The sequence below is a fragment of the Triturus cristatus genome, chromosome 4_2 (genome assembly GCF_964204655.1).
Source record: "Triturus cristatus chromosome 4_2, aTriCri1.1, whole genome shotgun sequence".
NCBI lineage: Eukaryota > Metazoa > Chordata > Amphibia > Caudata > Salamandridae > Triturus > Triturus cristatus.
Window position 1 is genome coordinate 186,181,912 of NC_140586.1, and position 14,472 is coordinate 186,196,383.

The 14,472-nt window shown below is 47.9% G+C and overlaps 1 protein-coding gene across 7 annotated transcripts in view; it reads right to left on the minus strand.

Annotated features, from left to right (window-relative positions):
• EP300 (EP300 lysine acetyltransferase) overlaps positions 1-14,472 on the minus strand; it is a 520,888-nt gene that overhangs the window by 54,794 nt on the left and 451,622 nt on the right. For all 7 annotated transcript variants that reach the window (XM_085601052.1, XM_085601051.1, XM_085601048.1 and 4 more), the window contains exon 23: positions 13,412-13,479. In XM_085601052.1, coding sequence (XP_085457178.1) covers positions 13,412-13,479 — 68 coding nt within the window. The remainder of the gene's footprint in view (positions 1-13,411; positions 13,480-14,472) is intronic.

Sequence of the window (14,472 nt, forward strand, 5' to 3'; positions counted from 1 at the left end):
AATTAAATAAAAAATATAATAATAAATACATAACTTCGCATTTAAAAAACCGTACAAATTCACTGAAAAAACCATAGGTTTCACACACGTTATAGTTAGGAATTAGCATTTAAAAAACCTTGCAAATTCACTTAAAAAACACCATAGGTTTCACACGTTATAGTTAGGTGGACATTTCACTCGTAAAAAACCAATGAAATTCCCCCGTTATAGTTAGTTGAGATAACTATAACTCGCGCGACCACCACTCTATAACAAGGATGATGTCCTTTTTTTTTTTAAACGGGAAGATGCGCTCAGGGTGCGGGTGTGTGGGTATCTGGCGGCAAAGCTTGGGCATTTGGCGTTTTCGTGGGTTGTGAAAAGGTCCATCTGTGGTTGCCCCCATATCTGAAAGTATGGTTAGAGAACTTGTGGATGGAGTTCCCACTCGTCAATCTGTTGTGTTTGACGACTTAACAGATCTGCTATGGTGTTTTGGACTCCTGGGACGTGTTGGGCTAGAAGAAATACATTCTGAGGTATAGCCCACCTCCATATGTTTTGAGCTAGCTGGGAAAGCTGCAGAGTGTGTGTCCCACCTTGTTTTTGGATGTAGTATATGGCTGTCATGATGTCGGTGCGGACCAAGACAGCCTTGCCCGATATTTGTTTTTGGAATGCTTTAAGGGCTAGGAATATGGCCAGTAATTCCAGGTAATTGATGTGGAATAACTTTTGTTGAGGTGTCCACTTGCCTTGTATGGTGTGATGTAATAGGTGAGCTCCCCAGCCAGAGAGCGATGCGTCTGTTGTCATGACAATCTGAGGAACTGGCTCTAGGAACGGTCGCCCTTTGGAAAGGTTTTTGGTGTTCCACCACTGCAGAGAGCGGTGAGTGCGACAGTCTACCAAAACCAGATCTTTTAGCTGACCTTGAGCCTGGTTCCATTGTCGTGCTAAGCACACTTGTATGGGACGCATCTGGAGTCTAGCGTGAGGCACTGTGAAAATGCAAGAGGCCATCATTCCTATGAGCTGCATGAACACTCGAGCTGGCTGAAATTTGGGTAAGAGCTAAAATGCTTGCTATCCTTGCTGGACTGGGATAGGCAAACGCTTTTGAGGCATTTATCGTGGCACCGAGGTATTGTTGTGTGTGTGAGATTTACAGATGAGACTTGGTGTGGTTTACTGTGAACCCCAGGTCGTGGAGTAATTGGATAGTCGCATGAGTGTGATGAACATACTGGTTGTACGAGCTGGCTTTTATGAACCAGTCGTCGAGGTATGGGAAGATGTGAATGTGTTGTCTTCTTAGATGTGCTGCGACTACTGCTAGGCACTTGGTGGATACCCTTGGTGCTGTTGTGACTCCGAAAGGGAGTACTTTGAATTGATAGTGCTGCCTGTCCACCACAAACCTGAAATATTTTCTGTGAGCAGCGTGTATAGGAATATGGAAATAGGCGTCCTTGAGATCTAAGGTACCCAGGAAGTCTCCCTGTGAAAGTAGTTGGAGGACTTGCTTAACTGTAACCATGTAGAAGTGGTCTGATTGTATGTACCTGTTTAGTGGTCTGAGGTCTAGAGTAGGGCTCAAGAGAGCCATCCTTCTTTGGCATGAGAAAATATAGGGAGTAAACTCCCTTGTTTTGTTGGTGCAGGGGAACTGGTTCTAGTGCACTTTTTTGTAGTAAGGAAATTATCTCCTGTTTGAGAGGTGACAAATTGTCTGCTGACATTGGACGCTGTTTGGGTGGAATGTTTGGGGGTAGAGGTAAGTTCGAGACAGTAACCTGATTGCACTATTTGTCGCACCCACCTGTCTGTAGTGATGTTGGTCAAGACAGGAAGGAACTGCTGTAGTCTTCTCCCGACAGGAGTGGAATGGTCTGGGGGAAGCGGAGGGAAGGGCAGGGGTGGTAGCAGAGCAGGTGTTGTTCGTCTTGCCTCTGCCTTTGTTATTGTTACCTCGGTATCCTCCTCTGTGGTAACCTCTGGTGAAGGTGGATTGGGTGGGAGTCTTGTAGGAGGTGGATGGGTGTCAGACGAGTATCCCCCTGGAGTTGCCCCTGTAGGATGAGCGACGAAAAGAACGTCTGAGAGCTTGCGATTGCAAGGCTCCCATTGATTTGGCTGGATCTGTGTCCTTTTTCATCTTCTCAAGGGACGCATCAACATTGGGGCCAAAGAGGTGCTGCTGGTCGAATGGTTCATTTAGTATAGAGCTTTGCACCTCAGGTTTAAACCCGAAAATGCGTAGCCACGCGTGTCTGCGAAGAAGGACGCTTGTGTTCACTGCTCTGGACGCGGTATCTGCTACATAAAGAGCACACCGGATAGAGGTGTTGGTGATAACTTTACCCTCTTGTATTAGGTCGTTGGCCTTACGTTTGTATTTGTCAGGGAGGTGTTGGAGCAGGGACTCCAACTCATCATAGTGAGCCCTATAGTATCTGGCTAACAGGGCTTGAGTATTTGCAATGCACCAAATATTAGCTGCCTGGGACGCTGTTCTTTTGCCAGAGGCATCCAGGAGTTTAGACTCTTTGTTGGGTGGAGGTGCATCACCTGTTGTCTTCGAATTAGCCCGTTTCCTAGCATTTGAGACGACCATGGAGTCTAATGGAACAGGGCCCCTAATGTAAGCTGGGTCTGTAGGGGCAGCTTTGTATTTCTTTTCAATTCTAGGATTGATGATTCTAGTCCTGACAGGGTCTTTAAATACTTCTGTAGCGTGTTTAATCACCCCTTTGAGCATGGGCAAAGTGGATGTGGACCTTTGGGTGGTATCGAAAGTCATCTTCGACTGGATCTGTATGGAGGTCGACCCCATGGTAGCCTGGTGTATTAGCTGATTAAACCCCATGGTATCTTTTGGTGGTGAAGGTCTAGAGCGGTAGATGTCCTCTTGTGGTACATTAGGGACATCAGGCGTATTATAGTCCTCCCATGTGTCAGGGGAGCCTGGAGGACTGGGGTCATCTATTGGCATGTTGTTGTCACCGTCCCGTGTCATCATGAGTGTCGTCATCTACTGGTGGAGGGGATGGCGTAGGAGACCAAGGTGGGAGGGGTGGAGGTGGTGGTGGAGAGGGTACCGTAAGAGGTGATGTTGCTTTATTCCTCTTTTTAGGTGGTGGAGCTGGTGCAGGCATGTCTAGTGCTATTTTCCGGGAACAGAGTCAATTGACCGGTTTTAGGGTCTTTAGTTAAAGTTTTTTGTTGAGGGTCTGGTTGAAAAAGCTCCTCCGAAGAAGTTTGGGTGTTCGGTGTCGGCATCGAGGGCTTTTTCGGCGCTGGCTGTGGTGCTGTTTTGGGCTTGGAGCCATGCAATTTGTCGGATTCTGTGTGTTTTTTCAGTGTCGATGTCTTTTTCGGCTCCGAAGAGCGCGAGTCCGAACTTTTGGGGAGTGGCTTCGTCGGCTCAGAGTGTTTTTGTCGGTGCCGGGGAATCACTAGTTGGAGTCTTCGGTCCCGAAGGCTTCGGGGTTGAAATAGCAGTCGGTCCCAAGGATGGGTGCGGCTTCTTTATCGGTGCCGATGATTGGGTTTGGGCACCGGTAACAGGCAGACTCTAGCCCGAGTCGCCGGAAGGCTTGGTAGGCTTCTGTGCCGGGTCCGAGGGCGGGGCATGGGAAGCAGTGTGTCGGTGTGCACCTGAGCCCGAAGGCGAAGGTGTGACCGAAGCCTTTGATGTTGTAGGGAGTGGGTCGGGGTAGACGTCAGTACTTACAACCCGTTGAGCTGGAGTCACTTCTTCGACGTCGGAGTCATCGGCTTTGGAGGCGCTGATGAGCTCTTCTTCAACCCGCTCCTCTGGCACATCGACACCCTCGTGGAAGATGTCGTTGGGGATCAAACTCAACGAGCGAGCCATGGTCCTTCGAGCTCGTCGATCCTGGATAGTGGTCTTTGAGTGGAGGGAGGCACAAGCGGGACAGTCTCTGGCCTCATGCTCGGGAGTGAGGCAGAGGTTACACACCTCATGCAGATCAGTGTGGGGAAACTTCGACCCACATTGAGGACACTTCTTAAATGGCGTCCTTTCTATGAGCCAGATGCCAAGGCTCAGGTCGGCCCGAAGGCCTGCTTCGACGACCGGAATGGAAGATTGGTAGAGATGCGCGCCGATTAGGGGTCGCGTTCGAGACAATACCGTCGAAAAGGTGAAGGATTGCGTGTCGAAACTGGAATCGGTAACTGTTCCGAACTGCAGCGCGAGAAACGCATTCAAACCCAATGGCGGAAAAAAACAATCTAAAGATGGAGCCGATGCCTATGCGCACTATGATCCTAAAGAGGAGTCACACACCTTGTGACTTCCAAAGACTTTCCGGGACAAAAACAAGTGCAAACATCCGGACCAAACACCAGATGGCGATCTATGCAAAAGTGTGTAATCTGCAGCTCATATGCCTCGAACAGTATGTTCTCGTTACTTTTGTAATCCAGTACTGGGCTCCTAAGCTCAGTACTGGGACCTCTATCTAAAATAGGTAAGTAATTACGTTTTCACAGTTGGTACGATTTTTAAAGAATATTTGTAGTTTGCAAAAATCGACACTTAGAAGAAATTTCACAGAAAAACAGTCAATGATTTCCTATGGAAGAAAATTGGGTTAATGGCAAGTACGGTTGTGAGTACTTTTCAGGGTCAGTGCTGGGCACCAAGATCCAGCACTGGGATCTCTCCTAATAGCAGGTGAGCATTTTCGTTTTCATTACTCGGTTGATTTTAGGTGAATATTTTAAGTTTTAGAAACTCCACACTTACAAGAAATTTCAGAAGAAAGCAGTCAATGATACCCTACGGAAGAAAATTAGGTTATCGGCTTTTGGGTAAGTACTCGACTGGCAGAGTTAAGGTTCTGGGCACAGACTCAGGGGTCTCCCAGGGTCAGGTAAGTACAGTTGTTACACCCTCAGCGGCACAGGGGCAGCCGGGTGCAGAGTGAGTTAGGCCCAATGTTATCCTATGGGAGGCAGGGGGGCCTTGGTTGGTGGCTGCTGACTAGCAGGCCACGCGGCTGTGGGAGCTGGGCTCCTGGTCACTTGCTCAGGGCAAATGGGGAGGTAGATAGGTGTAGAGGTTACACTACCAGGCCCACTCGGGCGGCTGGGTGCAGGGGGCTTTTGAGCCTTCGGGCGCTCAATGGATTTCAATGGGAAAGCTCCAGGATGAACAAAGGCTGCAAGCTCGGGGACGAAGATTCTTCAAGTGCCACCACCACTTTGAGAGGTAAGTTGGGTAGTTTGAGGATAGGTAGGTACCCAGGAGTTTGGCACAGGGGGCCGCAGGGGTGCCTTTTGATGTCGGGAAATCTTACCCTCTGTTGATCGCGGTTGTGGGGTACCGGGTTCTGAGGCTGCAGGCGTCGTCAGGAGCGTCGAGGTGAGTCCTTGGGTGCCGGATTCGGGGTCACAGTCGCCGGGGGGACGTCCTCGGGGTCTTTGTTCACTCCGGCACAGGCTAGGCTTGGCGGGTGCAGAGTATGCAGGGTTTGCGGTTCCGGGCTGATGCCAGGGGTTAGAACTTGCTTTGAGCAGAGCCACTGCTCATGGGAGTCCCAGATGCTCAGAGTCACAAGGTAGCCAGGTCCTCCGGGGTTGGTGAGGTTGCTGGCCACAAGAGGTGCCAGGATTAAGCAGGTTCGAGGGTTGACAGGTCGGTAGGGCTGGGGCCAAAGCAGTTGGTGTCTTCCTCTTCTTAGTAGCTGCACAGCAGGGGAATCTAGAATCTAAGGAAGGAAGGTTCAGGGTGCCCCTAAATACTATATTCAGGGGCGTTACAGGTAGGTAAAGGGCAGGGACCAACGGGTCCCTGCCCTGGGGTGGGTACACCCCCTATCCTGCCACTCTCCTGTGGGAGGAGGGCAGTAGCCTAGTCCTGATTGGGCAGGGCTTCCCATCTTCAAGATGGCGAGAGCCCGGAGATGTGCTTCACCTCGCCTCCCCACCTGAGGGGTGGGGTTGGCCGAGGCTGGCACATCCCCTGTCCTTATTTGGGGTTTCCGGCCTAGCTTCCCGCCAGAGTGGTGGGTTGCAAGTGGCCTGGGGAAGTTCACAAAGGCGGCATGCCTTTGAAGCTTCCCCCTGCCCATCCTGGGGGAGGAGACCTAGCACCTCGCCCAGGATGTGCATTGTTGCAGGCCCAGGAGAGCGGGGGCTCGCCACCCAGGGGTCCAGCAACAAGTCTGCTGTGTGGCAGCCAAGGTAGCCTCTCAGACCAGACGTGGATTATAGGTTAGGTTTCAGGGGGCATCTCTAAGACGCCCTCTGTAGTGCTTTGTACATTAAATCCCACACTGGCATCAGTGCGGGTTTAATGTGCTGAGAAGTTTGATACCAAGAAATGGACCTGGATACTGTAGGGGCACAGGGCTCATGCTCCTGTGCCCACACCACTTGCATAGGGCACCCAGCTAGAGGGGTGGCTGATGTATGCCAGGGCAGTGTAGGTTGTGGGCATGGCACACAGGGATGTGTGCCATGTCAACTCTGATGTGTCTTGTACCCAGACACTCAGCCTGTAAGGGCAGTGTGTTTGTGTTAGGGTACAGGGCCTCTAAGGGTGGCACAATAAGTGCTGCAGCCCTTAGAGGCCTTCCCTGGTCACAAGGCCCTGGGTACCTAGGGTACCATTTACCAGGGGCTGACATGTGGCCAGGGTTTGCCAATTTGGGTTTTAGGGTTTAGGGAAGGAACACAGGCCCTGAGCACCTGATTGGCAGGAGTCCAGGGCACACTCAAAGTACATTCAGCAATTCAGCAAAAAGTGGGGGCATACCTTGCAAGAAAGATGGCACTTTCTCACACATTCTCTTTATAAGAGCATATCACCTTCATAGTTTGCAGCATCATCCATGAAGCCAGACACCTGGAACAACCACACTACCTGAGGAAAAGCTATCAAAAGTTGGAGGGTCGACAAACAGTCAGTGCAAATCCAACTTGAGAAAGAAAGGAAAACCAGCAAAGACTCATATGGTTTGCCGCAAGAATATGATCCAAGCTGCTGGAAATTATCTGCATTAAAACCAACACTGCCAACTAGCATAACAACATGCCGATTTGCATTCCGTGTAATGTTGGAACTTCAGCCTAGTACAAGGGCCTAGAAGGCTCCTCCCCGTTGTTTCTATTTACCTACTGTAATTCTTACTTCTTTTGTTACTGCGATATTAAATGTCAATTATTATCTCCAAAGCCTTCTTCTATCACACAATGCGTGCTCTCTACAAATACCGCAAAAAATAAACGCATTCATTCCATCTCATTGAAATGGGCTCCTCTACTGACTCTCACCTTCACCAATCCGACTTGACTAAGCAGTGGTGGCTCCTGGGAGAATCCTACAAAACTTGTTCAGTGTGAAGATAAACTCCACTTTAACGACTGTCAGAGAAATACAAATTGGGACTGATTTTGATTGGGTGTTATCACTTGGCGCACCTTGTGTTAATGCAAGGATAAGACAAATACGACCGCCGGGGCATGGGGGAATTTATGCCCTCTTGATTTTCAAGTGGGAGGGATACAGGGGACAATGCCTTACCCCACATTTTGAAGTAGAAACTGGAGCTTGAACAGTGGGAGACTGAGACCATCTCCCTGAAGCCATGCTGCACATCACCTAAATCTCATTAAAATCTACCAACCTAAGGAGCAAACTGTGTGTGGCTCCCAGACCTCTCTGTTCTGATAATTATGTAATTGTGGTCGCTGAGGTGTTGAGCCTCTTTGAGAACCATGCCAGGTAAGAGACATTGCAAAGGAGAGCAGGAGATGCTATTTTATGCTAAAGTTACAGCTGACTCTGCATTTTGGAAGAGGCAAACGCCTCAAGGACAGCAATTAAACAATCAGCAAAGACGAGGCTGGAGCTCCCAGAGTTCTCTACATCAGCACGATTTCACTGTGTTTGATCTTCAGTGTCTGTGGAAACATTTGTGAGAAAGTGCCATCTTTCTTGCATGGTATGCCCCCACTTTTTGCTAAATTGCTGAATGTACTTCGATTGAGTGTACCCTGGGTTCCTGCCAATCAGGTGCCCAGGGCCTATGTTCCTTCCTTAAACCACACAAACTCCAAATTGGCAAACCCTAGCCACATGTCAGCCCCTAGTAAATGGTACCCTAGGTACCCAGGGCCTTGTGACCAGGGAAGGCCTCTAAGGGCTGCAGCACTCATTGTGCCACCCTCAGAGGCCCTGTACCCTTACACACACACACTGCCCTTGCAGGCTGAGTGTCTGGGTGCAGGACAAAACAAAGAGTCGACATGGCACACATCACTGTGTACCATGCCCATCACCTACACTGCCAAGGCATATGTCAGCCACCCCTCTAGCTGGGTGCATTACGCCTATGGTGTGGGCACAGGAGCAGGAGCCCTGTGCCCCTACAGTACCCGGGTCCATTCCTGGGCACTGTAAGTGCAGTGCTGTCACTTAAGAATACATGGTGCTGAGAGCTGGTCAAACACGAGCTCCACAGCACCATATTGGCAACACTGAAGCCTGGGAAGTTTGGTATCAAACTTCTCAGCACATTGAACCCACACTGATGCCAGTGTAGGATTTAATGTACTAAGCACCCCAGAGGGCATCTTAGAAGATACCCCCTTACAGCTAACTTGCAATCCACGTCTGCTCTGAGGCTGCCCAGGCTGCCACACAGCAGACACGTTGCTGGACCCCTGGGTGGGAGAGCCCCTGCTCTCCCGGGCCTGCAACAATGCACATCCTGGGTGAGGTGAGAAATCTCCTCCCCCAGGATGAGCAAAGGGAAGCTTCAAAGGCATGCCGCCAGTTGGAGTTTCCCCAGGCCACTGCAACCCCCCACTCTGGCGGGAAGCTTGGCCGGAAACCCCATACAAGGACAGGGGATGTGCCAGCCTGCCCACCCCACCCCTCAGGTGGGGGAGGCGAGGTGAAGCACATCTCCGGGCTCTCGCCATCTTGGAGATGGGAGGCCCTACCCTATCAGGATTAGGCTACTGCCCCCCTCCCACAGGAGAGAGGCAGGATAGGGGGTGTACCCACCCCAGGACAAGGACCCATTGGTCCCTGGCCTTCACCTACCTGTAACGCCCCTAAATCTAGTATTTAGGGGCCCCCTGAACCTTCCTTCCTGAGATTCCAGATAGAAAAACGACAAGAAGAGCAAGAAGAACAAAGACCTGCCCTGCAGCTGCTAAAAAGGGAAGAAGACACCAACTGCTTTGGCCCCAGCCCTACCGGCCTGTCGACTCTCGAACCTGCACCAGCGCGGCATTCCACGTGGCCAGCAACCTCACCAACCCCGGAGGACCTGGCTACCCTTTAGCTCTAAGCCCCTGGGACTCCCACGAGTAGAGGCTCTACTCAAGAAACCTACTTGCTATCCCTGGCACCAGCCCGGGACCGCGGACCCAACACACTCTGCACCAGCCAAGCCTGGCCAGTGCCGGAGTGGACAAAGACCCAGAGGACGACCCCACGGCGACTGTGACCCAGAGTCCGGCACCCAAGGACCCCCCTCGACATCCCGGAAGAACCCTGCAGCCTCAGAACCAAGTGCCACCCCAGCCGCGATCAACCAGAGGGTAAGATTCCCGACGTCAAAAGGCACCCCTGCACCCGGCGCCCTGCGACCCCCTGTGCCCAATCCCGGGGTACCCACCTAACCTACAACTACCCAACTTACCTCTCGAAGTGGTGGTGGCACCTGAAACATCCTCGTCCCCGAGCCTGCAGCCTCTTTCCAAACCGGAATATTCCCATTGATTTCCATTGAGCGCCCTAAGGCTCAAAAGCACCCTGCACCCAGCCGCCCGAGTGGCCCTGGCAGTGCCCTCTCTACTCTAACCTACTTCCCCACTTACCCTGAGTAAGTGACCAGGAGCCCAGCTCCCACAGCCGCGTGGCTTGCCAGACAGCAGCCACCAACCAAGGCCCCCCTATCCCTCATAGGATAACATTGGGCCCAACTCTCTCTGCACCCGGCCGTCCTGAAACCGCTGAGGGTGAATCAACTGTACTTACCTGACACTGGGGGACCCCTGAGTCCATGCCCGGAATTTCAACACTACCAGTCGAGTACTTACCCTTAAACCGCTAACTTCATTTTCCTCATAGGGTAACATTGACTGGCTTTTTCTTCAAAAATCTTCTAAGTGTGAACTTTTCAAAACTGCAAAAATTCACCAAAAATCAGCCAAGTGACAAAAACGAATTTACTCACCTGCTCCTAGGTGAGCTCCCAGTGCTGGATCTTGGTGCCCAGCCCTGACTCTGAAAAGTGTTCACAACTATACTTACTTCTAACTCATTTTTCTCCCATAGGAAACCATTGTCTGCTTTTCTGTGAAATTTCTTCTAAGTGTCTACTTTTGCAAATTTGAAATATTCTTCTAAAATCGTACCAATTCTGCAAACGAAATTACTTACCTGCTTTTGATAAGGACCCCAGTCCTGGGTCTAGGCACCCAGTCCTGGATTACTAAAGTAACGATTAAGTACTCTACCTGCAATTTGAATTTCTTGCCATAGAGATCCATTGAATGTTTTCTGTGAAATATTTTCTAAGTGCTAACTTTTGAAATAGCTAAATATTATTTAAAAATCATTACAGTTATTAAGTCGACTTTCATCACTTGATTCTGAATACTGACCCCAGGCTGGTTCTAGGATCCAGACCTGGAATTCCAAAAGTAATCTGAAAAGTAATTTATTACAAATAACCTAAATTTACCATTGAGCTCAATGCATTGTTATGTTTAGGAAATAGGATTGTTTATTGCAACCAACTGTGACTGTTTACACAAATTTATTGCTTGAAACAAAAGTATTTATATTCAGCCTCTCATTCTGAGAAAGTATATTTTTACCCCCTTTGTGGTTCTAAAAATAAAACAAGCATATATTTTATATATACAAATCATTGGCCTAGAGTTCAGTTATTGAGTGTGTGAAACCATTTGCTGACTGAGTGTGTACAATAAATGCTTTACACTGTCCTCTGGTACTGCCTTACTGCTCGACCAAGCTACCACTTTTGAGAGTAAGGTCATACCTAACTTTGACCTCTATCAGCCTCTGGGGGACTGTGGACTCTGTACACCCTGTACCTATTAGGGAACAGTATATACAGAGCCACTTTCTCACAACATTCCAAACGGAAAACACACCATCAAATCTTATAACATGTAAACAACTACTAAAAGCATGGCTCTTTAGACAAGCCTACAACTAATACCGCGAGCTGCTGACTTGACTGGCCTTAGCGCTAAGAAACCGACTGGTGTACGTGCGCTCCACAAATGTCAGTAACATAACGTGTATATATGTGCGTATAGTGCCAGCTTGATTCAAGGTGTGGTAGGTGTATTTACTGAACTCTGTATACTGCCACTAGTTGTATAACAATAACTAAGCACAAAGCATGGACCTCTAGAGTTAATTGGAAGAGAGAAGGTGTAACCCTATAGTCTGTGTACTGCACAATATGCAATCCTAGTGTCAAATCCCGGCTTCCCCGCTTGATCAAATTGTGTGATCCACAGGCCACCGCTTTACCTAATAATGTATCATTTTCCTTAACAATTCAGTTGAGAGCAAAGTAATTCAGTTCGCGATAAACGCTCTGTAAAAACGCCACTTCTGTATGCTTAATATAAAATAATTTGCTTCACTCATGTTTCATAACAATATAGGTTATATAAATAAGCAACACGACAAGCTTACATGTCTTGGCTATCCCAGCAACCTCATCAAGACAAGGAGGTTTTCTTGAATGTTCCATGTTTAAAAAGATGCTTACTTTCAATAATTGTTACCCAATTCGATGAAAGAATCGTTTGTACTAATGGAGAAACTTAGAAATGTTGAACAAATATGTTTATTTATAAGCCTTTATCCTATTTATATATGTTAATATTTATTTACTCATTAGAATTCGTGGCCTGACCTATATCCTTTAATGTCTCGACTCGTTATTTGGGTGTTATAGCAAAGGGCTCCGCTCTTCCCCAAAGTCCCCCACGAAATGTAGTGCATCCTTCACCCTAGTACAGCGGATTCACGCTACAACACAAACAGCATGCACGAGCAGAACTCCAACAAGCATTGGCCGTGCGGCAGTAAAAGTAAGGCCACGCGGCCGTAAAAACTAAAGTCATCACGATCGCTCTGAAAGCGAAAGTGATCGCGATGACGCGCTAAATTGCAAGTGGATTTTTCAAGGCCTGTGTTAGTTACCTGTGTTGCACCCATTTCACATGTGAGTGAACCATGTGATGTTCCCACTGCTACTTGTTCTTTATTTGTTCTGATAGGCAATGTTGAACTGCTATATTGTACCTTTTTCTATTGTGAATATTGGTATAATAATTAACAATACACAACGCAAGGTTTTGCATTGCCAGAGTGAACATTTTTGACATGGACTAGACAACATTAGAACATAAATATCCTTCACAAGTGGCTCCATGTCACATATAACACCTTCAACAAATTCTAACACTTTAGCCAATAGCAAGTCACATGCTATGGCTTTGAGCCCATAATGTCGTTCTTAAAAGTATAACTAGAAGCACAGCAATGCAATATGCAGTAGGCTGAAAAGCCATGAATGGCTAATGTTATCATATCTCACATCAAACTTGTGAATGCAAAATAAAATTCAGTTACCAAGTGTCTAACTTGATTACCTACAAGCCCTGAGGACAGAGGGAGTAGATAGCCTTTCAAAAGCACATGCGAGGTTCTCACTGCTCATGAGATGTATTTACCACTCATTGGAAAAACAGACAGGCACAGTAAAAGTACACTATTTAGCAGAACAGCGCAAGCAGTAGCAGCTGCAAGTGTTTTAAGATAGTTTGCGTCTCTCAATCCCATCCTTTGCCTAAAGGTTTTTGCGATTTAAATGGAGTTTGTGATATGCCTTGCACGGGTGCAGCACATGCTGCCAGGCTAGGGCCACCAGTGACTAAATGGTGCACGTAAAGGCTAATACGTCACAAGCTAAGCTTCTGAACCTGATGGGTTGAAGCGAAAGTGCCTCTGGTTTTTAGGTTACAAGCACATCCTGTACTGATTATCTATAAGACGCTTCCCTCTGCCTGTCTACTCTTGATAGTTATGTAAAAGCTCCTCTGAGCTTATTGGCCACAAGCACTGTCTCTTAAAACTGCTTTGTCACAACAAATGTTTTTACATTATATTTTGTAAGCAAAGACCCTCTGCTTCGTGGCTGGACACCAGCAAAGAGACACTTGCCTTGATGAGTGGCACAAAACCGCAAACTGACAAGACACCGAAAGCGGATGTCCTTCAACAGGATACATCAATCACTATCCTTCAAAAAGCCACAACTAAAGTGCATGTTCCTAGATGGGCCACCCCAAACTGCTGTGCACTGATGGGTACCCTCCCAAGACTTACTTTTTGCTGAGAACTTGTTCTCTTTTCTAGTGCGCCCACTCTTCTTCAGGCAACCGTCACAGACAAAACTGAAATAGAGCAAAAAAAGATGCTGGGCTGTGTCTAAAAATTAGCTCAGAGGAAAAGAGGTGGAGGAGGGAGATGAGGAAATGCAGTGGACATTAAACAGACGATTTGGGCATCAGGAGTACAAGTTTCCCCCCAACTAACAGTAGGGGAGAGAAAAGTTGGGGAAATTAAAATGGAGGAGTTGGGTGACAGGAGTAGGAAGTGGTAGGAGAGGGGGATACAGGGAGAAGTAAAATTAATAAACATGGCTACAAATGAAGTGCATCTCCTAGAAAATGACAGAAGAGTAAGAACCGGTAAAGGGAACAGAAGTTACTTAACTGTAACAGTTCAATAGCATTAGAATCTGTTAAGACCCACTGCCTCTGTCAAGTTGAGAATCTGTGCAACACATTTAACAGAGCATCAAGTTCACCTCTTTGTTTGGGGTTTGCCGATTGCCCAAAGTGGTGTACAGGCTCAATTTACACCTCCAGGGGCTCTCTTCTAAAGCACTAGTCTAGAAAGTAGAATAATGACTGACCGTGGATTAGTGTAGGTTGCATGTCAGTCAATGAATGATATCTACATCTGAGAACTGGGATAAGTAATATGGAGCTGAGTGCAATAACTTAAAATTTCAAGCAGAATTATAATCATGGGTAGAAGGAAAAGGGCTCAGCGGGACAATCTGGCAGCATATTCATGCAGTAGTCCTTATTGAATGTGAACAGCGGGGCAGCCATGTGACAATCCACAGCAAGCAGTCTACACCAGAGCAATTCTTGTCAAACACTCACTATTTTATGACAAGACAAGGAATCTATCTGGCAATCCCTTGTCTGCAAGCCCTTTGACTCTACGAAGCAACACCAAAAGAGACAATTTATGGATTCTGTACATGTAATGCAGACAGACCTCACATCCACCTAGTAGCAATTTCCCTGCCAAAGAGGAAAGGTCTTGAAAAAAATTGGTAGATTATCACTTGGTGTAGGTACAAATGAGTGATA